Consider the following 27,702-nt stretch of genomic DNA (forward strand, 5'->3'; position numbering starts at 1 on the left):
TCATTATTACATTTAGTTTTATGTTTAGACTTAGATATTTAATAAATATTTAGAGTATTTTATGATCATACTCCTGAACACCCCCAGGAAAGTCATGATAGTGATCATACTGTTGCACATGAACCTCTATCATCAAGTCATCATATAATATTGTCCCTTCACTTTTTAACTCATTATTACTTTCCTTGTCATCACACCACTTCTTTCTTTTCTCTGCTGTATATATACTGCCTGCAGATGCCTTTTCGGTCATTCTAGCTTTTGTTTTTTTCCTGTAAAAGACTACAAGTGCAGCATTTCTTTCATTAAAGCCATCTCATTGTTCTCATCTTTTAACACTTTTTCCATGTTATTTACTTCCAACTAACGCTTTCATCATTTGTACTTTGTTCATCTTCACTCATTCCTATAATCCTCTGTTCATTTTCAACAATACTTGCATTTTTTTACACGTTTTTTAAACAAATATTTACCATATCGTTATCTCAAAACTTTTGACACTAGCTTTCATAATACTTCTAACACACTCACTGACTTTTCACCCACAAACTTTCAGTAGTGAATATGTTGCATGTATACACAGATACACAGCATCCTACAAATTCCCCATACTGAATAATGAGGTGTTGGCCACTATTGTCCCATAAATTTTGGTGCTATTAGCTATACTATAATATATACAAATAAAGCTTGTCAAAGACACACAAATACTGGATACTGAATTAAAATGATAATTACATCATCATCATCATCATCAAATTCCTGTCATGTACCCTCAAGGGGTGTACAGGATATGACAGTACTACATGAAAAAATTACATCATTACTAACTTCCTATCTACAATTTTCCTCCAAATCAGTCTGTTACTTGTCAAGACTCCAACATTATCAGATCTTATATTTCTATCGTCTAAGGCACTTTGTACCGTATCAATCCACCTATATATCTTGGTCTTCCTCTGGGTCGTTTTCCTGCCAACCTGGCAGAGAACACTTGTTTTGCTAATCTTTCCTCTCCCATTCTATTTAAGTGACCATACCATCTGAGATTAGCTCTGCTAACGCATTCCTGGATGCTAACAATGTCAAGTTCTTTCCTAATATCCTCATTTTTAACATGATATTGCCATTGATGCCATCTGTTCACGCCTCTAATCTTTCTCAGGACTCTCATATCTGCGGTCTCTAGTCTTTGGTCAAGTGTTTTACTTCTGACCCAGCTCTCAGATCCATAAGTTAAAATTGGTTTGAACACAGTCTTGTATACAGCTAATTTAGTGTTCCGACTAATTTCTTTCTTATTCCATATGAATTTATTCAATTGACTTCCCACGATACCAGCTTTGCTGATTCTGTTGTCTATTTCTATATTTAGTTTACCATCTTCAGTAAAAATTGTGCCTAAGTAGCTGAAATGTTTTACTTGTTCCACAGGTTCTCCATTCACAACACAGTTGACATTTTCAATGATTCTGCCTATTTTCATTGTCTTTGTCTTTTTATTGCTGACCTTCATACCATATCTATTACAACAGCTATTCAATTTAGTCAGAGAATCTTGCAGACTTGTAGCGGATTTATTTAGAAGTATAACATCATCCGCATAAAGCAAAGAGCTGACATTAACATCTCCAATCTTGATATCATGTTTAATACCACTTTCCTTCATAATGTGATCCATATAGATAATGAATAACAGAGGGGATAATGTACATCCTTGTCTCACACCAGATTTAACATTAAACCATCTTCCTGTACTTCCTTCAATTCTAACTGCTGACTCACAACTCAAATAAAGACTAAGTATTGCTTGATATAATGCCCCATTGACACCATATAACTGCAGCGTATTGAATAGCTTCTCTCTTGGCACCTTGTCATATGCCTTTTCCAAATCGACAAAACTTAAATACAGATCTTTGTTATATTCCCATGCTTTCTCGACTATTTGTCGTAAAGTGAAGATCTGATCCTGACAGCCTCTATTTGGCCTGAATCCAGCTTGTTCTTCACCAAGCTTTTCTTCCACAATTCTTCTCAACCGTTTCTCAAGTATACTTGCATAGATCTTGCCAGGAACACTCAGTAGGGAAATACCTCTGTAATTCTCACATTCAGTTTTATTTCCCTTTTTATATATGGGTACTATGAGAGCTCTACTCCAATCATCGGGAATTCGTCCCTCTGTCCAGGCTTTCTGAACTATGCAGTGCAGCCACTGTAAGACTCTTATACCACTATACTTCAGCATTTCTGGTCGAATATCATCTACTCCTGCTGCCTTTCCACATTTCAAGCCTTTGATGGCTTTTTCTACTTCAAGTATGGATATGTATTCCTGACTGCATGCCTGGTCAGTGTTTTTTATCACTGTGCTGTCATCACTGCTTGTTTCATTTAGCAGTTTTTCAAAGTAATTACTCCATACTTCAAGGATATCTTTTTCTCCTGTTTTCATTTCACCTTTATCATCTCTAATTCCTTTTACAGCACTCTTTCCTCCATTCCTAAGCTTCTTCAACAACCTCCAGAATATTTTGCCACCTTCTTGATATTTATTTTCTATATTCTTGCCAAAGTCCTCCCATGACTTTTGTTTAGCTAGTTTTACACACTGTTTAGCTTTCTTACATTTGTCTCTGTATTCTGTAAGAGTAAAAGCTGACTTATTTGCCAGGAACTTTTGATATGCTTTCTTCTTTTCCTTCACTGCCTCTTTAACTTCCTGTGTCCACCAGGGAGTTCTGATTTTTTTATCTTTGCACACAACCTCACCACATGCCTCTCTGGCAGAATCAATCAATGTTTCCTTCAGAGTTTGCCACTGAATCTCCAAGGTTTGATTCCTGTTCTCAAACTCTTTCATTTTCTTTTCAATAATATTTCTGTATTTTAGTCTACAGTTTACATCTGAGAGCTGCTCAACTTTTATTCGCTTTAAAACTTTCTTACATGTTATTCTTTTCAATATGAAATTCAATTTTATCCTGCTCAAGACTAAATAGTGATCACTTCCAATTTCAAATCCTCTGTACACTCTGGTGTCCTGCACCAGGGAGAAAACATCACTATCAACAATAACATAGTCAATGAGACTTTTCTTATTCCTAGCCTCTTCTCTCCATGTGAATTTGTGCACATTTTTATGTTGGAACATGGTGTTAGTAATAACCAGTCCATGTCCTGAGCAGAAATCCAACAGATATTTGCCATTATTATTAGCTTTGCTCTTTTCTCCAAATTTTCCCAAAATATTTTTGTATGTCTCACAATCAATTCCTACTCTACTATTTAGATCCCCAACAAGGACCAACTTTTCCTTTTTCATTGTGTCAGTTGCTTTTTCTAAAGCCTCAAAAAATTCCTCCACTTCTACCTTAGTAGAACCTTCTGTGGGACCATAGGCACAAATAAGTCTCATTGTCCAGTTCCCCATTCTCATATTTGCCCACATTACTCTACTTGAGACTGACTGCCATTCAAGAAGATTAGCCTCGTATTTTGTGTTGAATACTATGGCTACTCCTTCTTTTCCTTGATTGTTATTGCCTGAATATAACATTTTGTATTTATTGCTCAGAAAGATCTCACCAGTTTTGGTCTTTTTTGTTTCAGTCACCCCTATTATGTCGATCTGGTACTTATCTAATTCCTCAGCTAGCTCCATTTCTTTGCCATTCAGGCTTCTTACATTGATAGTACCGATCTTTAACTCTGGTGATGTTGAGTTGGGGTTTGTTTTCAGATTTGTTCCAGTAGCTGACTTTTCGCTGTTCGCCCTGGTTCCCTGGCGAAAACAACGGGGGCCTTGTTTAACCGGGCGACGCCCCAGCCGGCATGAAATTTTGTCATGCTGTACCATCATTTTTTATTTTTGTTTAACCAATAAGAATACAATTTGGTCGGCTAAGTCCCAAATTGCCAGCCCATCCTCGTTCGTTCAGTATCAAAGTAGATACCCAACAGGGTGCACCACGAGAAGGTGAGGATTGGACATTAGGTCAGAAGCCCTGGTCGGTTCTCCGCATTCCTTTAAAGGCTATGTGGAGGTCTCCTCTCAGTTATACAGCTTTGACCCTTAAGCACCCCATGATAATTACAAACTAAATCTAATAGAATCCTTTCTTTTAGGATGTTTAAAAAATGTAAATCTAATAGAAATTATGCAATTTTCTGTTAATTTAGTTTTCACATTGTTACTAATTTTTTTTTATTATTTCTTGCTTTAATGAATGGGAATAGCAAAATATATGTGCATAAGTTTGTTCTAACCTATCTGGAGTGTATCTGAAAAGATGGCTAAAGTTCTTCATAAATATAATCTTCACTACAAACAACACATCCAGTTAGCAACCTTCATTCATTCTCCAAAAGAACTAGCTTCATCCCTTTCACATTCTGGAGTATATAAAGTTTCATATGTCTGCAACTTAGTCTTCATAAACAGGCTGGTAGAGCTGTTCACGTTTGCTTGAACATAAAACAGCATTGATATGGAGTCAGGATTGGCAGATCATGCTCTTCCCTTCACACAGGATTAAGTAGAAAAAGACTGCTGTGCTACACAGAAGACACTACAAGTCTGAAAGGCTATTTATAGAATCAACATCACCTATGAAGGGGGTGCGTAAGGGTCAAAGCTGTATAACTGAGAGGAGACCTCCACATAGCCTTTAAAGGAATACGGAGAACTGACCATGGCTTCTGACCTAATGTCCAATCCTCACCTTCTTGTGGTGCACCCTGTTGAGTATCTACTTGGATACTGAACAAACGAGGATGGGCTGGCAATTTGGGATTTCACCGACCAAATTGTATTCTTATTGGTTAAACCAAAATAAAAAATGATGGTACAACATGACAAAATTTCATGCTGGCTGGGGCGTCGCCCGGTTAAACAAGGCCCCCGTTGTTTTCACCAGGGCGAACAGCGAAAAGTCAGCTACTGGAACAAATCTGAAAATAAACCGCAACTCAACAACACCACAGTTAAAGATCAGTACTATCAACGTAAGAAGCCTGAATGGCAAAGAAATGGAGCTAGCTGAGCAATTAGATAAGTACCAGATCGACATAATAGGGGTGACTGAAACAAAAAAGACCAAAACTGGTGAGATCTTTCTGAGCAATAAATACAAAATGTTATTTCAGGCAATGACAATCAAGGAAAAGAAGGAGTAGCCATAGTATTCAACACTAAATACTAGGCTAATCTTCTTGAATGGCAAGCAGTCTCAAGTAGAGATATATGGACAAATATCAGAATGGGGAACTGGACAATGAGACTTATTTGTGTATGGTCCCACAGAAGGTTCTAATAAGGTAGAAGTGGAGGAATTTTTTGAGGCTTTAGAGAAAGCAACTGACACAATGAAAAATGAAAAGTTGGTCCTTGTTGGGGATCTAAATAGCAGAGTATGAAATGATTGTGAGACATACAAAAATATTTTGGGAAAATTTGGAGAAAAGAGCAAAGCTAATAATAATGGCAAATATCTGTTGGATTTCTGCTCAGGACATGGACTGGTTATTACTAACACCATGTTCCAACATAAAAATGTGCACAAATTCACATGGAGAGAAGAGGCTAGGAATAAGAAAAGTCTCATTGACTATATTATTGTTGATAGTGATGTTTTCTCCCTGGTGCAGGACACCAGAGTGTACAGATGATTTGAAATTGGAAATGATCACTATTTAGTCTTGAGCAGGATAAAATTGAATTTTGTATTAAAAAGAATAACATGTAAAAAAGTTTTAAAGCGAATAAAAGTTGAGCAGCTCTCAGATGTGAACTGTAGACTAAAATACGCAAAGATTATTGAAGAAAAAATGAAAGAGTTTGAGAACAGGAATCAAACCTTGGAGCTTCAGTGGCAAACTCTGTAGAAAACATTGATTGATTCTGCCAGAGAGGCATGTGGTGAGGTTGTCTGTAATGATAAAAAAAATCAGAACTCCCTGGTGGACACAGGAAGTTAAAGAGGCAGTGAAGGAAAAGAAGAAAGCATACCAAAAGTTCCTGTCAAATAAGTCAGCTTGTGCTCTTAGAGAATATAGAGACAAATGCAAGAATGCTAAACATTGTGTAAAACTAGCTAAACAAAAGTCATGGGAGGACTTTGGCAAGAATATAGAAAATAAATATCAAGAAGGTGGCAAAATATTCTGGATGTTGTTGAAGAAGCCTAAGAATGGAGGAAAGAGTGCTGTAAAAGGAATTAGAGATGATAAAGGTGACATGAAAACTGGAGAAAAAGATATCCTTGAAGTATGGAGTAATTACTTTGAAAAACTGCTAAATGAAACAAGCAGTGATGACAGCACAGTGATAAAAAACACTGACCAGGCATGCAGTCAGGAATACATATCCATACTTGAAATAGAAAAAGCCATCAAAGACTTGAAATGTGGAAAGGCAGCAGGAGTAGATGATATTCGACCAGAAATGCTGAAGTATGGTGGTATAAAAGTCGTACAGCGGCTGCACTGCATAGTTCAGAAAGCCTGGACAGAGGGACGAATTCCCGATGATTGGAGTAGAGCTCTCATAGTACCCATATATAAAAAGGGAAATAAAACTGCATGTGAGAATTACAGAGGTATTTCCCTACTGAGTGTTCCTGGCAAGATCTATGCAAGTATACTTGAGAAACGGTTGAGAAGAATTGTGGAAGAAAAGCTTGGTGAAGAACAAGCTGGATTCAGGCCAAATAGAGGCGGTCAGTATCAGATCTTCACTTTACGACAAATAGTGGAGAAAGCATGGGAATATAACAAAGATCTGTATTTAAGTTTTGTCGATTTGGAAAAGGCATATGACAAAGTGCCAAGAGAGAAGCTATTCAATACGCTGCAGTTATATGGTGTCAATAGGGCATTTTATCAAGCAATACTTAGTCTTTATTTGAGTTGTAAGTCGGCAGTTAGGGAAGTACAGGAAGATGGTTTAATGTTAAATCTGGTGTGAGACAAGGATGTACATTATCCCCTCTGTTATTCATTATCTATATGGATCACATAATGAAGGAAAGTGGTATTAAACATGATATCAAAATTGGAGATGTTAATGTCAGCTCTTTGCTTTATGTGGATGATGTTATACTTCTAAATAAATCTGCTACAAATCTGCAAGATTCTCTGACTAAATTGAATAACTGTTGTAATAGATATGGTATTGAAGGTCAGCAATAAATAGGCAGAATCATTGAAAATGTCCACTGTGTTGTGAATGGAGAACCTATGGAACAAGTAAAACATTTCAGCTATGTAGGCACGATTTTTACTGAAGATGGTAAATTAAATATAGAAATAAACAACAGAATCAGCAAAGCTGGTATGGTGGGAAGTCAATTAAATAAATTCATATGGAATAAGAGAAAATTAGTCGGAACACTAAATTAGCTGTATACAAGACAGTGTTCAAACCAGTTTTAACTTATGGATGTGAGAGCTGGGTCAGAAGTAAAACACTTGACCAAAGACTAGAGACCACAGATATGAGAGTCCTGAGAAAGATTATAGCCGTGAACAGATGGCATCAATGGCAATATCATATTAAAAACAAGGATATTAGGAAAGAATTTGACATTGTCAGCATCCAGGAATGCGTTAATAGAGCTAATCTCAGGTGGTATGGTCACTTAAACAGAATGGGCGAGGAAAGATTAGCAAAACAAGTGTTCTCTGCCAGGTTAGCAGCAAAACGACCCAGAGGAAGACCAAGATTTAGGTGGATTGATATGGTACAAAGTGCTTTAGACGATAGAAATATAAGATCTGATAATGATAATATTGGAGTCTTGACAAGTAACAGACTGATTTGGAGGAAAATTGTAGATAGGAAATTAATAATGATGTAATTTTTTTCATGTGGTACTATCATATCCTGTACACCCCTTGAGGGTACATGGCAGGAATTTGATGATGATGATGATGACATCAACTATGAAGCATCCAACAAGTGTGGCTGCATTATCTCCCAGAGACTTTGGGTGACAGTCATTCTAAGACCAAATTTAAGCTAACTTTTCTGAATTAACTTTGTTCTTATCTGGCCTCTAGTATTGTGCACTGTTAGGACATTAATTCCTTTTCAGTTACAATTTGAATTGTTTTTGCAGTAACCTAGTTGAGTGCTGTGCATGTGCTGGTTAGAAATCCAGTGAACTTTTAGTGTTGTTTATACCATGAAGCACTGCTATGTTTAATCACCAGCCTCTGAAGCCTTTCATTATGCTTAGTTATATAACAGCCATTTTGCTTTATAACAAATCAATCATTAGGAATCTACTGATGTTTTTCTTAAAAGTCTGAGGGGTGAACTTTAAATCAAAATTTCAGTTGATAAATGCATCAAATCATATAACTGTTCTTACTTCATCATAATCTGGGGAAATCAATTAGAACTAAATAACTTAAATTAGCAATAAGTGAAGACAGAATATGTTCAAATGTTAGATAACTGGAAGAATGCAGAGGTTGGTATCTATTTTTTTGTGGTTGTTCTTTCTTTGCTGGTTCATATGAAATTATGTGCAACAGTTTTATATGCATAGAACAAGAACAAGCACGGTCTTTGCAAGTATGTGGTAAAATGCTTAGGCCATAAGTATCACAGTTTTTTTAGTTATTATGCCATTTGAATTTCCCACTAGTAAAAGTTCACAATGCATATTTATATAAGTTTACCTCATCAGGTAATCATTAATGTTAAACCCAGTGGCCTATCAAAGTGAAGTCACTTAGCTTCATATAAACTTCATTAATGCTCTGATATGGTAGTTCTGCTATCTGTCTTCCAGGATGAAAAATTTCCAGAAGGGAAACTCTCTCTCACCTCTGTGAGACTGGTTATCTCAGCAGTTGTAAAAATATCTTGTAACGGTTTTTGACATTCTGGATGAGGTTCAAATTCAGGTCTTTCTGAGCAGAGAGCATTGTCATTGCCAACTGAGCTACAGAGGTATTTTATACGTTTGTATAATAATGCAAATAAATTGAGGGGAGGGGGATAAGGTGACATTTATGCTTTTACCTATTCCATGAGATGAACTTTATTCAAGATTTCAGGTGATAAATATTGCACCATCACCTTAGAAAATTAATTGCACAAGTGAAATTGGTAATTAATTAGAGTACATTTAAATTATAAAGTACTAATAGTTATATTCATTTTTGTATTTAGACAGAAAATGATATACTACTAAGAAATGAACTGGATACTCTGGCAGCTGATTTTTCAGAAAGATTTAAGTTGTGGTATACTGTAGATCGGGGTACTGAAGGTATGTTACGAATATTTTCATAATTTTAGGAACTAAATTTTTGAATATTTTTTATTTTGTTTTAAGCTAATTTATTTTTCAATCATTGGACCTACCACCTTTGATTATACTTTCATGTTCATACTTATAGTAAGCAGCAATATTTCCTTGTTTTGTTCTTCTTTTCCAGTTTAATTAGCATACCCAAGAGTGGGGAAGACAAGCTTGATTAGGTTCTGACATGACTTGGGTGCATAGGTAATATTGCTGTAATTAAGTTGTATTCCACAAATGAAGAAGAAGAGGATACAATTTGGTGTAAAGTGAATGACAAACAATATCAAACAGGAACTGCAGGTGAAAAAGAGGTTATGGAGAGATATAAGGAGAGGGGTGGAGAGCAGATGCATGAAGAATATAAGACTCAGGCTAGGAGAGTGACTAGTATGGTAAGGAAGGTGAAACTGGAATATGAGAAAAAATTGGCACTAAGATTCAAAGAAAATCCTAGGGAATTTTTTAGCTATGTGGCCAGTAGGAGGAGAAATGATTGTGGAAGAATAACATTGTTGGATAAAAATGGGAATAGAGTGACTGATGCAGAGGGATGGAGTTGTTCAATGAACACTTCATTAGAGTATTTCATCCTGGAGAAGTAAATTTTAATACTAGAGGTATATGGCAGGTTTGAGGCTTAGAGGTGCAAGAGGAGAGTATGTTCCAAATAATGAGTACTCTGGATGTCAGTAAAGCTGTGGGAATGTATGGTATTTCACCATGGGTTTTGAGAGAATGTACTAAAGAACTGACAGCTCTGTTGACCTGGCTTTTCAATGAAAGTCTGGCTACAGGAAAGGTACTCAAGGAATGGAAAGAAGGTAAGATAGTGCCATTGCATAAGGGCCGTAAGTCTAATTGTAGGCCAGTTTGTGTTTCATCAGTAGCGTTAAGATCTTGGAGAAATTAGTGAGGGAACACATACAATGTTGGAAGATGAGGATAATGTTATCTGTGAGAGTCAACATGGATTTGTTAAGGGACACTCTTGCTTTAGTAATATGATTGCCTTTTATAATAAAGTGACAAGAGCATTTGATGAAGGAAAGGGATATGCTGCCATTTTTTTTTTTTTTTTTGAATTTTGCAAAGGCATTTGACAGGGTGCCCACATGATAAGCTGATATTTAAGTTGCAGCACATGGGTTTAGATGTCAGGTTGGTCAACTGGATTCAGGATTGGCTGTCTGATAGGTATCAGAGAATTGTGTATAGTGGGGGCAATATCAAGGAGGCAGAAGGTTACTGGGGGGGGGGGGGTCCACAGGGCTCAGTACTGGGACCTGTATTGATATACCTTTATATCAATGACATTGTCAATGGATTGCAGGGGGATATTCAATTGTTTGCAGATGATTTGAAGCTGGGAAGGGTTATTAGTAATAGTGCAGATGTGGCAACCCTGCAAGAGGATTTGAATAAACTAGACAGGTGGGCAAATGAATGGGAGTGTCGGTTTAAGGCAGCAAAATGTAAAGTTTTGAAGTTTGGGATACATTGATGGAAGGCTGCATACTCAATTGAAGGAGCTGTACTGGAGGAAGTAGGGTAAACGAGATCTGGGATTGATGATTGATAGAAACTTGAAATTCAGGGAACCTATTGCATAGGTGGCTGAAAGTTACCAGAGGATTGCTGCAGTACTGAGGATGCTGACCTGCAGAGATAAGAGTTATTGTTCCATTGTATAAGACCTTGATCTGACAACACTTTGACTATTATTCTCAAATTTGGTCCCTGGGATTTGAAGAGGATAAGTTAACTGTGGAAAAGATACAGAGGCAGATAACAAAGATGATTTCAGGACTGTAGCAGGAAGGAGCAATGACAAGAGGCCATCCCTGGAAGTTACGAAAGGAAGCTGTGAGCAAGACGGGTGGTTGAACTGTGGAATGCATTGCCTGATAGAGTGGTGAGAGCAAGAGCAGTCAGAGTTCAAGGAGTGTTATGATAGACTTTGTATTTTCTAGGAAGGACCTCCTACCATGAGTGTTTTGCCTCCATGGAGGCCTGAATAATAATATTGAGGTTCAAGGCAATCTGGTGAAAATACATGCTGTTAGAAAGCTCCTGGAAGATCTGTGATTTTTTTAAGTGTTTTCTTAGATTTAATGGTGTATTTTTAGTATATTATTGTATTACAGCATTTTATAACATAATTGCAAAAATATTATTAGTTTTTACTACTCTTAAGAATGCTGCCGGAAAATTGTCACATGTGCAGTGTCTCAAGCTCAAGTTGTTACTACTGAGGAAAGCTTTTGTCCTAATGAACAAAAGTGCTGCTGCAGTGATGATGGTAATTTATCTGAGGATAAGCTGACATTAGAAAATCGACCATAGAATTAGAAAAAGTGGTAAAACATTTAACTAGGCAGGATGAAAAGCCAAACAGCTATTTTTCTGGTGAGGTTGATAAGTTAAGGGGATAAAAATCCCTTATTGTTTTTCAGCCAGTAAGCGAAACTAAGATCGAAAACTACGATCTGAACGTTTCATGCCGACGAACTGTCAGCGGATCCAAGCGTAAGTGACCACTTGGTAGTGCCACATCAAGGCAACTCGTTGCAAAGGTGGAGCAAGATCCCTCACTATTCTTGATATTTTCTCATAATGTAAAAACACACAGCTCCTAGTTTCGCTTACTGGCTGAAAAACAATAAGGGATTTTTATCCCCTTAACTTATCAACCTCGCCAGAAAAATAGCCGTTTGGCTTTTCATCTTGTTATAATACATTATAATATAATATAGTGACACACCTTTCTGGCATTCGTATAGCGAAAGTATGTACGTTCTCCTCACTTAAACCCTGATATTCTAGCTACTCACTGATGAGACCTCAAAAAAGGTTGAAACTGGTCTGGGTAGTGACCTCTCCTCATAATGTAAAGCAGTACTACATCTCCTAGGAGCTGTGTGTTTTTACATTATGAGAAAATATCAAGAATAGTGGGGGATCTTGCTCCACCTTTGCAACGAGTGTGGTGTGGCACTACCAAGTGGTCACTTACTCTTGGATCCACTGACAGTTCATCGGCATGAAACGTTCAGATCGTAGTTTTCGATCTTAGTTTCGCTTACTGGCTGAAAAACAATAAGGGATTTTTATCCCCTTAACTTATTTAACTAGGCAATCATAATATTAATAACAATAAGGTAAGTCAGTTAAGATCTAAGAAAAAAAGTGGTGATTGCTACCCAGACATTGACAGTACTAACAGGAGGAGAGTGATAATAGCAAATAATTTCATGTGTAGAAGAAATGGATCCAAGTTTTTAGATATGTGGAGTGAGTTTGGTGGCAGAAAAGACTTGTATAAGAAAGAGATGGTCTGCACCTGAATTCATTTGGCATCAGGAGCCTGGAAAAATTACTTCTTAGTATGAGACATAATGCAGAGTCAGAGAAACTAGATCATCAAAGGAGGAATGGGATAAATGTGTGTGAAAGTTCAACTATAGTATGCAAATGTGAAAAGTTATGTATGTGGCGAAGGAGTGGAAAAATATGCTTTGGGTTCAGACCTTTTGAGTATGTCTGGGGAGGGAAAAGAGAAAGTTCTAGGACATCATCAAATAGATTGCATATCTAATTATAAGAACAGGCTAAGTGCTAATTTATTATGTCCAAACACAAATGCCAAAGTGGTTGAGTTTATTGCTTTATTGAATATGATGTGGCCTAAGATTGTTGGCATTAATGAAACTTGGCTATTGGGATCAAGCGTAATGGGTATACTACAGAGTGATTCAAAAAGATGGACTCAATTTTGTACGGCTATATTTCCAGAACTATACATCGTATGTGAATAATCTACATAATATTAGAAAGGGGAGGCCCTAAAGTTTGAAATATTACTGCTAGTGCACAGCCATGCAGCAGCATCAGTTGTGAGCAAAATGGTTACATAAAAGTGTGCATTCCATCGTCGTTTCAACATCAAACCTCCAACAAGGAAGAGCATTTGTCGTTGGAATTATCGATTTGAGCAAACAGGTTGTCTGTGTAAGGGAAAAAGCTCAGGCAGACCACGTGTATCGGAGGAGAACGTGAGATGAATTCAGCTACCTGCTTGATGTTATCCGTTCAGCCCGAGGGAGGCACATTGACCATCTATAAACTTTATTGTGAGTATAATCAAATATACTTTACATCATGTTTGATATGTAGACTTACAAAATTGAGTCCATTTGAATTACCTTGTATTTTTAGAAATGACAGGAGGAGGAATATTATTAATGATATCAGTAGTAGTACTCCTCCATGATGTGGTGTAGCATTGTCATCCATAAAAATGAATTCTTCACATACAGCACCATGTGACGTTGAAGAACTTTGTTACAATATCGTTCACTAGTCATAGTCTCTTTTTCCAGCACTTGTAGCTCTGTGTGTATATTAAGCATGATGCTTCCCCACACAACTCCAGCACTGCTATATCTATCCCTTTCCAGAACATTCTCGTGATAGTAAGCAGTACCACTTTCATGGCACATCAAGTGTTGTTAGAACTGGAGGAAAAACTGAAATGACTCTCATTTGTAAAGAGTACATTAGCCAACTGGTGTCTTGTCTACTTTCTATAGATACAATGCCACTGATCTACAGTGAGCTGTGGATAAAGGGATGCAAGGCTACATGGCTTCAGCCATATAGACCTACTTGTTGCAGACATCTCGCTACAGTTAGTCATGATACCAATGTACCCGTGTTTGAATGGAGCTGACTTGCAAACTGATCTGCCATAGTGCATCGATTAAGCTTTGCTGTTATAACCAAAAATGTGTTTTTATGCTCATGGTAGAATGATTATCTGTTATGAAATGTCTGGAACACATTCCATTGGTTTTGAAATGCTACCCAGAGCCTGGATTCAGTGCTATGTGAGATTCCGAACTCGCTGTCAATACCAGTAATTCTGTAGTCTTCTTTAAGCTTTTCAATAATTCTTCCCTTGTAAAATCATCTAGATAATGTCTCAAAGACATCCAAGTCAGCAACTTTATTTCTTCACAAAAAGGGCTTCTTTTAAACATAATTCACTTAGCACAGCCTTTTGTCCATGTATACCTGCTTTTTACTCAAAATTGGCAGTTATACAAATTACCACAAGCTGATTCATCTGCAATCTTCAGAAGCAGTGTTTCAGACACTAATGTAAATACAGTGCAAGTCATACTAAATTGAATAAATGCTGTAATAAATTTGGTGAATGTGTTAGCCTGCAATTATTGGAATTGGTGTAAAAGGTATAATATTTTTAGGAAGGAAAGAAGAGATAGAAGTGGGGGGCACCACTAATGATATCGGATAATTTGTATCCAGTTAGGATAGATATTCATAAAAGGAATAATAGTAATAATGCCCCATGTAGGATCGAGTTTGAAGCTATTTGGTGTAAAGCTGATGCAAACAGGATGAAATATATGGTGTGGTTTTACTTGAAATCTGGAGGTTTCAAGTAAAACCACAAGCTGCTGGAGACTATGAAATGCATTGCCAAATTACCCTGATGGGTACTAAGTGTGTAATCATTATGGATGACTTAAATTATCCAAATATTGATTGGGTGGAACTTGGGGTCAAAGTTCCTTTGACCTAGAGTAGGGGTCTTAGATTATCTAATCTTTACTCGCAGCATAATAATGTATTATATAGGTTTACAGGCCCGCAGGGCTAACCTAGTGGCTATGCGCTTTGCAACCATATGCCTGGGGAAGGAGTGTCCTAGGTTCGATTCCCCTTGAACACGTGAGGAGCTTACGGATCTTCCTCAGCCATGGACTGCAGGGTTTTTCTCCCTGCAAGCAGGCAAACCATCCCCGTGAACACACACGGATACAGTCATGAATATCGCCCTTAGGGGATGCAGCAGAGGAGTGGCGATCTGGCTGCATTAATATGCCAGTAACCCCTCATTAGGAGCAGACTCAACCCGTCCTAGACGGATAGGTTTACAGACTTGTGGTGAGATTTGTATTTTATTTATTTTTTTTAAGTCTTGATAAAATGAAATTATCCATGATTTTCTCTGTTTCAAAATTTAAGCAAAGAGTAAGTTTACATTAATAAAGAAATTAAAGTGATCTATATCTAACAGAGTACAGTATTTGCATTTTTTCTGTTTTTCTAAATTCCTACTTTTGCTGTAGTAACATACTGCATTCTGAGACACAGAAAACACTCAAACTCTTAAGTTATAAGAGCAAGCTCTCTCTCTAAAAAATTTGGTGGTCCTTTAAAATACAAGTTAGCCATAATCTTGTAAATAAATATGGAATTTTTATATTCATATGTATATTTTAATGGCATTGTTGGAATAATATGAAGTGGTTTATCTGTAATTAATAAACTATCAAAAAATTTAAGGCTTTGTGTTTTAATTTGAAATATGAGATTCAGTGTACAAATGTTTAAAACTTAATTTTTTTTTTTTGCCATTTTAAGGATGGACTTATAGTGTAGGTTTTGTGAATGATGAAATGATCAAAGAGCATCTTCCACCACCTGCAGATGACACACTGATACTTATGTGTGGACCTCCACCTATGATTACTTTTGCTTGTGTACCAAACTTAGAGAAGTTGGGATATAATCCAAGATTAAGATTTACATATTAAATAACATCTAATTTTTAGCTTTCATTTACCAGTTGAAGATATATTTTATGCTATTTCCTGATTAAACATTTTGGAGTTTATAAATGAAGGGGGTATTATAAGGCATAAAATTATTCCTTGTAGAAAGACATCACTTTAGTTATGTAACATAATGAAGTTTTTAGGTAATATTTACTTATCAAATTTTAATTTCATGTAATTATTTACAATGACGTGTTAAGAGAATTAAAAATATTTTATTTACGTTGTTTTCTTTGTGAAGAACAGCCATGATCATCCTTAAAATTGCTTTCCTCTAGCTTTTGCTATGAGCATGTCCTTTGAGTGTATTTCTGATATTGAAGCACAGCATCTTATCTTGTGTATGAATATGCTTATAATACAGTTTCCCTTAATTTGAAATTGGTAAGTCCAGAAATCACATCAGTATTTTAATTGACAAGTTATTACTAAAGTCATTTTGCTTAATTTTTTAATGTTAAACTGTTTCCCTTAATTAAAAAAACATCTTTTTCTGATAAAATTTCTGCATATAGTAATCTGCTGTTTATCTGATCACAGAGGGTAAGGTAATTTGATGTTTTGATAATTCAAGGGCTGGATAAGTTAAGTACAATTACATGGTGCTCTACCATTAGTTGGGTCAATTAATTGAAGGTTACATAAAATAAATAAAAAAGGATAATTACTATATATTAATTTATTTTGCTATTGCAATCAGTTCTAGTACCAGCTGTGAATAAAAGCAAGCTTTATGATTTGGAAAGTCTACTTCATGCTACTTTCATTATAGAATAGAAGAATATTTTTCAAGCACCAAGTATGAGAGTAACATATGTAATTAACAAGGTGTGCAATATAACATGAATTTCAAGTTAATATTCAGTTCTTAATGAAGGAATATAGTTAACAGAAGCCAGGCGTTTAACTCCAACATCTTTTAAAGCTTCAGTTAATGTCTCTTAAAAATAAATAATAAAACAATGTGCTCAAAATTAATATTTGTAGGCAAAAGACTGACATGTTATATTGTGCCAATGTGGTTATCTATGCTAAAATCAGATACTTTTGCTTCTCCTTTTTGAAACGTATATTATCAATGCTAAAATCCTATTACCTCTCTTAAAGCATAACATTTCATATCAATACACCCCTTGAGGGTACATGGCAGGAATCTGATGATGATGAGATACATAATATTTCCTTTTTTGGTGACTAATTATGCAGCTAAACTGACTTCTCATATATCATTTCCACACAGCATATGAGTGCTATGTTGGCAAATGAAGAACCTAGTTATTTTATATTAGCCAAGATATTAAGTAACTTTATTATAAATTATTAATGTTATTAAGAAGATTCAAGTACAGGATTTCATCATAGGAAGCCAGTAAAACCCACAACATATCTAGTATGTCTTTGCTTAAATTTATTCATTTAGACATGCTTACAACTTTCTGGACAGTCTATTTCATTCAGTTATGGAAACAAATTGACCTTCTATCCTTACCATTCTCACTTCTCAGGGACTGATCCTTTGATCTCTTCTTCTCCCCTCCTGCACTGTACTAAAAATTCCTCTCCTGTATGGATGTACAGAAAGTTGAGAGAAAAGAAAATTCTAATGCTACATTTCAAAACCTGCAAACAGATGCATCGAATCTTCTTTAAGGTGAAGCTATTCTGTAGCATGATGCTTTGGATAATGGTATCAAGTTACAGATTGAGATCATCTCTGGTAGGTAAGTTTTCTTATTCCACAGTGAAGTCAATGTGTAGACTATATCCTGGTTAGGAAGGAACATAGTGATGCTTCAGATCAGCCCCAATGACAAAAATGTCATCCACATAGCATACTAAAAAGAAAAGTTGTAGCATACAGTGAGGAGATGAAAGTTTTTTCTTGGTTATACTGTAAATTAAAGATGCCAAGAAATTATATTCTTGGTTTCATCCTTTATCCAAATGTAAGCAAACAAAGTTTGCACATGAAATCACTTCACGACTGTGTTACTTGTATATAGAGACTAATGCCTTCACATCAGTTGTCTTAGTATCCATAATGCAATGCACATATCCTTACGGACATGTAGAATGCTATGCATTATGGGAAGGGCCACTACCTAGACCAGTTCTGACCTTGATTGAGGTCTCATCAGTGGGAACCAGACCCAGAAGTGATGCAGAAGTCAAACATACAAGTGAAAACTTGCAACACTGTCTCTAATCCAGAGTATTTGCATTACTTCAATCTTAGTATCACTTCGGCAAAGGAACTAGAGGAAGAAAAAGAATATCATGGTTTGACAACATCAAGACGTGGACAGGAAAGAGCAGTGCACAACTGCTCAGATTAGCACAAGAGTGCAGTTTGTTCGCCAAGATGGTCGCTGACCTTCGATAGAAGATAGCACAATAATAAGAAGTATCACTTCAGGATACTAAGATTGAAGTAACTCAAATAAAGGTCAAAACCAGTCTGGGTGGTGGTGGCAGCCCTTCCCATAATGCATAGCATTATACATGTCTGTAAGGATATATGCATTGTGGGATACTAAGCCAAATGATGTGAAGTAATTAGCCTCTGTATACAAGTAGCCAAGTTGTGAAGTGGCTCCATGTGCAAACTTTGTTTGCTTACACTTAAACTAAGAATATAATTTCTTTAATTTAGACATTGAGGAGAATAATGAGTCTTCAAAATGTTCTGGGTAGAAATTAGCAATACCTTGGATCTGTTTGTAGAGTTCATGTCTGCAAACACAGTATCCTGAGCAAATGACAAAATTAAGCAGTTTTCAACTGTGTCTTGAGGGAACTCCTGTGATAACAACTGGGTTGTCAGCAAGAGGTACACTAGTAAATAATGACTGAATATCATTTTACAGAGAAGTGGAAGGTACCTACACAAAAGCTTTAGAGATGAACTAGGAACTTTATTGATACAGTCAGCTATAGGTAGAAGAACATCTGTGGATTTTGGGTAAAACATAAAAACGAGGGGGCGTTCTTCCAAAATGGATCTTCAAATTTTTTTAGAGTAGCCTCGTTCCAACTGACTATTGAATAGAGAATTCAATTTGTTGATTTGGCTATTAGTAGGGTTCTGATTAGTCTTGATATATAATTATATCAATAGGAGGAGGAAATTTTTTTCTTTTATTAGACTCCGAAGTGTCCATAACCACTACAGCTCTTCCATTTTTCTGCTTTCATGGATAGTTAAATGGCTATTTCATCTCAAATATTTTAGCACCTTAAATTTGACTGGAGATAAGTTTGAAGGAGTAGAGTTTATTAGCATCATGACTTGGAAGAATGGACAAGTTCCTCTGTGTTATGAAGGAAACTAGATATGGAATTTTAAGCACTGTGGTAAAATCATGTCCTTTGGTGAGAGGTCATAATGACTACCCATTTGTTATGTTATATATCAGAGTTCACTGCAGCTACAGTGAACATTATTATATAGAAGGCAGTCAAATTCAGTCAAGAATTCATCTATTATTGTACTATTGGTGAAGAGACTATCTGGAGATGTGTAAAACTGCATAGTAGGTGTTTAGCATAGAGCATATTGTCTCTTGTTGCTGGGAGATGTTTCAAATGATTAGCAACTAATGTAAATCAAAATACTCTAGGAGATTTGATGATTTCCTTAAATCTAGCAAAAGGTAGGAATTCATACCCTTGAACTAAACCAACTACATCAGCCTTCTTGGTCCATTCTTCCTAAAAAGGATAATTAAGCTTTAATAGCAGTTATGACAAAGTAGAAAAATTATGGGGACCAATTCGTGGTTGTCATCATTGCCAATTAGCATGATGCTTATTTCACCATTTCTCTCTGTCCATTTGCTAGATGACTCAAATCCTGCAAACTTTTTCTACACCAGTCTTTTACATCATCTACCCATTCTCATTTTGGCTGTCCATTGTACTAAGCATCAAGGTTTCGATCTTTCTACTGTTATTCATTCTGCAGATATGTTCAAAAAAACGAGTTTCCTTTGAATTATTTTCTGCATTGGATTCTCTTTGCAGTTTACTTTACAATACAGCTCTTTTCCTTGGCCATTATCCATGTCTCACAACCATAAAGAGCACTTGTGAATATGCATGTTTCAAGCAGTCTCAGCTTTATGGGAAAGCTCACTGATTTACTTTTTCCATATCTTGTCTACTGCCTGTAGGGTTACTTTTGTTTTATCTGAGGGTTTTTTTTTTTTTTTTTTTACAGTCTAAATCATGCATCATGTTGCTCCCTAAATATATGAAGTTCCTAACCTCTTCCAGCTCTTGTCTGTTGACCTTTATTTGCTTTTTCATTCTCTTCTCTCCAAATATCATTGATGTTCATAATCAACCCATATTCAAATCCCTGCTATAGGCATTGATGTTTATGATTGTCCATGGTGGGAAATGAATTTCATTGCACAGTGTGAGACCATCTCACTTACTGGAGGCCAGAAGTGGCTTGAAAAAGTTCCTTGTTTGGTCTCTAGAGCAGGGTTTCCAGACTATAGAAAATTAATAAAAATGGGGGAAAAATCCTGAGGCCAACTGCATTAGAAACGTACTACAAATTTATAGAAAAGAAGCTTTTCATGGGTGAGTAGTCGCATGAAAAAGAGAGGAAGAAACATAGAATATTCAGTGATCTTGTTATTACTAAGTCTACCCAAAGAGGTTTCCTTTACTAGTTGTAATTTACTTGATTGATTTACTACCAGATTTTATCATACATTAAGAAACATTGAAATACACTGTGTGGCCACTTTATTAGGAACACCTCCCTATTTTTGATTAATGGGGAGGTGTTCCTAATAAAGTCACCACTCAGTGTATATCACAGCAGCTCATGTTTCATAATGAGGTGTCACATGCCTGCAAATTAGCTTGCAGAACTTCTAGAACATAAGAAATATGTGACACCAATGTCGTGCCACTTATGGTAATCAGTCAATAGCAAACATGACATTTGCAACAAGACTTCAGCTGCCTATTATTTATATTATTAATCTATTTGAGTGTATAAACAAATCGTTCTGTTTGTGCTGCAATTTATAAGAAGTATTTTTTATATTAATGATAATAAAGCCATCTAATTTAGAGATTTGATCTGTCAAAGAATTTTAATATATTTACTTTAAATTTAAAAAAAAAAAAATAGAATGGTCTTTCTCAAAGAAAAAAAACTTTTATCGAGTAACCAGAAATTATAGTTAACCAGCCACACAAATAAAAAATATCAAAAATATACACTTCGTATCTATATTATTTCTATAATATCTAAAAGTTATATGACATGTATATACATCAAGACCAGTATGGTGATTAAAAGTAGATACACACACATCAAGCAGCTAAGTCAACCTGAGCCAAGGATTAAGTATTTAGAAACTGAGGTGTCTGTTAATCATAAGATAATAAATAGTAATGTACTTGATTACCACTGCAGTTTTTGCTAATTCTCAGAGTGAATATTTTATATTTAAACATGCACATAAACAGCACAAATATCTGAATAACATTTAATAAAATTTTATAAAAAAAAAATACATGACAGCACCTTGGAAACTGCTAAAATAAAAAATACATGACAGCACCTTGGAAACTGCTAAAATAAAAAATACATGACAGCACCTTGGAAACTGCTAAAAAAATTCTATCAAAAACAATGTTTGTTGTGGTTCCAGATAATAATGCTACTGTATACAAAAGAAAACAACTGTATATTTAATACATTTGACTCACCAATTCTCAGAACATATCACAAATGGTTAAATAGGTGACAGATTCAATTGTATTTTTACAAAAAAAAAAAAATTTATATACTTCAGCCATGACTTCATTTTATAATTGACAGAAATCCAAAATGGATTTAGCATATAGTCACCAGTCAATTTATTTAAAAATAGCAAAATGTATTAGAATGAGATTCTCCATGCTGTTTTAGAATTAATTGATCATATTTACAGGATTTCTTTTAATAATGCAATGCAAAATATTGGAGTATTAATAGAGTGCAATTCCCTACTATTCAGGTCTTGAAAGGTTAAGATTTAATATACTTTTTTGAAAGTTTTTTCACTTGGTTATAAATTAAATTAAAGATGCCAAGAAAATTATATTCTTGGTATGTCATTTATTTAAGCATAAGCAAACAAAGTTTGTGCGTGAAGTATCTTCGTGACTAAGCTACTTGTATATAGAGGCTAATAACTTTACATTAATTGCCTTAGTATCCCATAATACGAAGCACACATCTCCTTTGGGTATGTATAAGTCATCACATACCCAAGTACAAGTAGCTTAGTCATGAAGATACTTCATGCATGAACTTTGTTTGCTTACACTTGGATAAAGACTAAACCAACAATATAATTTCTTGGTTTGTACGGGGGGGGGGGGGGGGGATTAATACCTACCATGCAAGTGCAATCGATATAGGACAAAACAACTTCACATATTTCTTTTCATACTGTATAACATGTCTAAGGATAATAAATGTCTGTAATTGTTGTTTTAGTGATGCTGGTGCAATAAGGTTGCATAAATTAACAGAAACATAAGGAAAAGAATGAATAATATATTTTATTTGAAAGTCATATTTCAACTTGAAAATTACAGGTCATCATCAGTGGCATCGGAACACGAACAATGGATGATTAAAATAGTAAGAGCCACGTGATGTTATACATAGAGCAGTGCGAAGGAATCATTGAGGAGAACCATTATTGTTTCCCAAATTTTCAGTACTGGCATACTCTTTCTCAGACAAAGGGAATTTGGAAGAAGTTAAAATAATATTTTATTCAGACATTTTCTTTAAATAAACATTCAAACTTGTGACGATGGAGTAAGAGCATCAGTTCATTTCGCAAGAACTTCAAAGCATTCAAGGATATATGAATCTGTGCTGGCTATATAACATATTTTTGATTCCTATAATCCAAACTCAAACAACAAAAGGACTTCTTTGTACTGTTTCAATTGCATACATTTTTGAAATCCTTAAAAGGTATAATGTAAGGTGGCTGCATTTATTCCTGTCTACTAAGTTCCATGTGACCATCACCTTTCTTACTTTGGACAAACTCTATGTTCAGTGAAGAAAACAATGCAAGAACAAAAAAAATCTGGCCTTGCACAACATGGAATGGATACTGACCACAGTATCCTATTATCTTAAATGCACTTACTCTATCATCCGAACAACTGCTTCTCATTATTGAAGATATGGGAGAGTCTTATTCTAATCACACTGTTTCCTCAGCGTTTAGCATTTTAAACACTCCACTGTTCGTGTTCTATTTGTATTCAACTGCCTGATACTGACCTGTAATTTTCAGATTGAAATATATAGCTTTTAAATAAAACATTCACTGTGTTAGTTTATGAAATAAATGTATGTTCCAGTTTGGAACACTTTCCTCTTACGGATGTCACAAACAGCAATCTGCAGATGTTGAAACCTAATAAGTTTATTCTTTCTCAACTTGATATCCGTGTACAGTAGATTGAACAGCCTGTTGTACATACAGGTATCCCTTGCTTAACGTAGCGAAATTAATCGCGGCAATCCCTTGATATATGCAGCAAGAGTTTTGATTAACGCGCCTCGATTAATGCAGAGCTTGCAGCTGATCTGACAGCTACATGCAAAATATTTATAAATATTCTTACACAATTCAGTGTATAGCTTGGAGGTCATGAGTAGTGTGTATTCATATGTTACGAGAGATATTCCGCACTGTTTTTTGCTTAACACGTTATGTAAAGGCTTGTGATATTTGACAGTAAATTGTATGAGAGATACCGCGACCTCCAATGTCAGTATAGTATGGTTTAGTTGGGTTTTTTTTTATTCTTTGTTCAATAATTTCTAGATTATAACTGAAAATAAATGAACCATCATGTATTACTGAAATAGAGAGCCAAAGGCTTATTTATCATACATGTCTTCTAAGAGATGTGGAAAATACTTTATGGATAATACTAAGGAAAGTGATCTGGAGGTTACTCCACCTTTACGGCGAGTTGCCAATAAGGTTGCTTATGCTTGCATCTGCTGAAACTTAGTTTCTATGAAATAATGTTGGATTCAATATCCACTTAATTTTTACCATCACATATTATATTTGCAGTGTTTGCCAAGGTCTGGAGAGTCATTTTGCTTGTTATTGTAGAATTTATGCTGATAAGAAAAAAAACAAACGACTCTTGATAAAAAAATTGCAGTAAATGTAGGTACAAGTATTTATTAAACATTTACTTTGCATTCATTTTTTATCTTTCCTAAAAGAGTACCATATAAAGAACGAATTATTAATACAGTAATCAATCATGGTCGAATTGTAATTTTTACCAGTGATTATTATATTTGTTTAACGCAATTTTGATATATGTGGTAACATCAAGGGATACCTGTGTAGGATTACCATTTTAAAAAAGATAACATTTGTTTCCCATTTCCCTTATTTTAGTGGCCTCATTTCCAGTTTTAATACAGCACAAAATTTAATTTATACAGTACTCTCGGCACAGGGTTACTCCACTAGTTATATTTTGTGAGGCAATTCAGTTCACTAGATGTTTTTTGCATTTGCAATAAGCTTAAAATACCACCTGCGAGAAAGGAAAAAAAAATTCCAAATCAGATCTAGCAGCAATACAGTAGATGCAAAACATTGTGTACTATGGTATGCATATAGAAATGGCCTATAGTTTGTCAGAGCATTCAAAGAATCAATAGAAATATTAAAAATCCAGATCAGCACAATTAACAAGGTATGATCTTGGCATTACTTTGGTCATCTTTCATCAAACACCGATGTAGGCAGATCTCAAATGCTCTTCTCATCATAATGCAACATGGATTGCACATGCTCACCACTGTCAATTTTTTTTTTTTCCAAATATTCTGTTATTGAAACTTAATTTGCTTGTCATTTAACTCTCCTGGTGAAGTGCACTATATAATGTGTGCCATTATGGAAATTTAATATCAATAAAAAGTCTTCCTATATTTCCCATTCACAGAAGCATGAAATTAGTGCCTGCATAGCTAAGTTACTGGTATAAAAGTAATTTTCTTGCAACAAAAGAAACAAGAAATTGCAAGTCTCCATCCCTCCCTCTCGAATGGAAACCAGCTTTGCTTCATATCCACATAGTGAGATTATCTCAAAAATTAAACATTTGTATATGCCCCACATACACTTTTGTGCTTCAAAATTAGCTGTTTTTATTTTTTTTTGCAAATTTTGAAATTTTTTTTTCATAAAAGGTCTCAATCAAGATGATTTTTGGGTACATATATATAAAGCATATAAAAAATCATTATTGCAAATTCAACATTGGGGCCTACAAATGAGGAAAGCAAGTGGCAGGTATCTTGAATAAAAGTAAATAAAAAAGAAATTTTACAATTTGGAAATATAAGCTGTAATTAATTATGAAATAGTCAACATAATAAATTTCCAGGAGGAAAAAAAAAAACTCAAAAGTAGATCATACAGCCAAAGACAAGCTGAGAGTAATAACATTCAATCATTATAAATGATACAACAGTGCAAATATTTGTGGATAAAGCATGTTAAAAAGACTATATACAAAATGCTTGACTGTGAAATATAAAAATATACCTGTATGTTTAGAGCTTTTTTTTGTGTGTTCACATTAATTTGCACAAGGATGCAGATACTCCAGCTATTATTTTAGCTTGACAATGATGAATAAAATTATTTTTAATGAATTATATATTACTGGAATGTCTCACATCTAGAACCATAGATAATCATGAAAACCATAGAAAAAAATATATATACAAAACTACTACACAATAAATGCAGGTGAATAAATATCAAACCATTTTGTTCCTTGATTAAAACATTGAGAAGCACAACTTTTGATGTGCTCCTCAGACAGTGTATATATATTATACGTACAAAGTAAATAACTGTATTACAAAAAGGACGGAATAATGAAATTGTCAGTTGTTTACCTGATATTAAGCTTTATACATTTATATCAAATACGAAATATAGTTTAATTAGAAAGTCTATAATTTAACAATAAAAGGCAGTTAAAATTTCAAAAGAAACAGTCAACTTCAATTCCTGCCATAGCAAACATGCTCACTATAACTTGTTGCAACTGGACTTTAACTGTAGTTATAGTGAGCGAGTGATATAAAGAAAATTTCACTGTAATGAAATTTCTATCATAATGTAATAAACTTTTAGGTCCCTAGAAATACACTAAATTAAAAGTTGACTGTATTCGCCCATAAAAATGTATTCAACAGGTTGATGGCTGTTAAGAGAAAGAATCATAGATTACAAAAAACAGTACAAATGCCACCATTCTTGACACATATATAAAACTTGAACCATTGCACCACTGGTCAAAATCACAGAAACAATAAGTTACTTCTTCCCAATACTCTCTAAAGAAACAGGAAAAACAGCATCAGTGAATGTTAAGGTTATATACTACACAACTAATTTACAGCTATTTAAAAATATGTTGCTATATTCTATAAAATACATACAAACAACTTTCATCATTTGGAATAAAAGAAAAACTACAAGTGTAACAGCTGTCTCCCATTCTTGTATTTATATTGCAGTGATAACAACAATAGTCAAATTAACATCGTCCTACTACATTTTTCTGCAAACAAGTTTCCCTTGACTCTTCATTTTTAATAATTATCAACACGATAGCACAAGAAAAGTATATTTAATATATTGCCAGATATTTCAGTTTGAAAATAAACTTTAATCAGTGGCTTGACAGGAAACAGTTTTTTACAAGGTAGAATACAAACAATTGATCATTCAAAATTAGAACAAGGCGCGTGATGTTACATTGCTAATTACGATATCATTTCACTGAAGAAAGGTAAACATAAGAGTGCAGAAATAAATTACATGTATAAATTTATGATGTCATACAAAAAACAATTTATAAAATCATATTAAAGATCATTAGATGTAGTATCTAGAAGGTACTAATTAAAAAAAAAAAATGTATTATTCAGATCAAACTTTCCCATATTTTTGACTAGGATATGCAGTCATTCCGGTTGTAGTGAGGTCTAAGCACCCTCTCCAAATAGGCGTTCGAATTTATACTGACATTGCGTAGAAAGCAAGTTTTGGACCAGAGAATGTTGTGGTTTGTGTCTATTCTACATTGCACCAATCCAGACTTATCGGATTTGTTGTGAAGAATATAAGATGTTCTTGTATTCTTTTTTTCCATAGGGCATCCAGTTTGTCCAAAGTAAGAAAGATGGCAGTCACATGGAACTTGGTATACACCAAGAAGATAGACAGTTGAGCATTTATCTTTAGATGATGGGAAATAGGTGGATATTTTATTCATAGGAATATAAACTGTTAGATCAGAATTCTTGAAATTGGTTTAATTCTTTGTTGTTTTGGTCTGGGTTGTAGGATTCGAAGAAGTTGTGTAGTCCTTTCAGAAGCCATTTAATTTCATGTAGAAAGTTTTTTCTGTAAATGATGGAGAGTTGAACAATTAGTTCTAGCTCGTCGAATTAAACATTTTATGATTTCTGTCTTTTGAACAGGATGATGAGCAGATTGAGAATGTAACGTCCAATAAAAGTGAGTTTTCTGTAAACAGATGTTAAACTACCTGATGGTGAGTGAATGAGAAGGATGTCTAAAGAGGATAATTTGTCTTTTTCAATTTCCATGGTGAACTTGATACAAGGGAAT

At 34.9% G+C, this 27,702-nt stretch overlaps 2 protein-coding genes across 4 annotated transcripts in view; one reads left to right on the top strand and one right to left on the bottom strand.

Annotated features, from left to right (window-relative positions):
- Nucleotides 1–16,189, top strand: part of LOC150092794 (NADH-cytochrome b5 reductase 3-like) — a 149,196-nt gene extending 133,007 nt beyond the window's left edge. For both annotated transcript variants that reach the window (XM_090414492.1, XM_090414491.1), the window contains 2 exons: nt 9,188–9,287; nt 15,774–16,189. In XM_090414492.1, coding sequence (XP_090270618.1) covers nt 9,188–9,287; nt 15,774–15,946 — 273 coding nt within the window. In that variant the 3' untranslated portion in view covers nt 15,947–16,189. The remainder of the gene's footprint in view (nt 1–9,187; nt 9,288–15,773) is intronic.
- A 983-nt stretch (nt 16,190–17,172) lies between these two features.
- crim (QVR superfamily protein crim) overlaps nt 17,173–27,702 on the bottom strand; it is a 65,766-nt gene continuing 55,236 nt past the window's right edge. The window contains exon 4 of one of the 2 annotated variants that reach the window (XM_090414609.1): nt 17,173–17,802. In XM_090414609.1, coding sequence (XP_090270735.1) covers nt 17,787–17,802 — 16 coding nt within the window. In that variant the 3' untranslated portion in view covers nt 17,173–17,786. Of the gene's footprint in view, nt 17,803–21,298; nt 26,400–27,702 lie in introns of those variants that run through there. The other variant, XM_090414608.1, reaches the window with a different exon arrangement.

This window comes from Typopeltis vanoorti, chromosome 25 (genome assembly GCF_054136105.1).
Source record: "Typopeltis vanoorti isolate ZY-2024b chromosome 25, IOZ_Tvanoo_1.0, whole genome shotgun sequence".
Classification (NCBI taxonomy): Eukaryota; Metazoa; Arthropoda; class Arachnida; order Uropygi; family Thelyphonidae; genus Typopeltis; species Typopeltis vanoorti.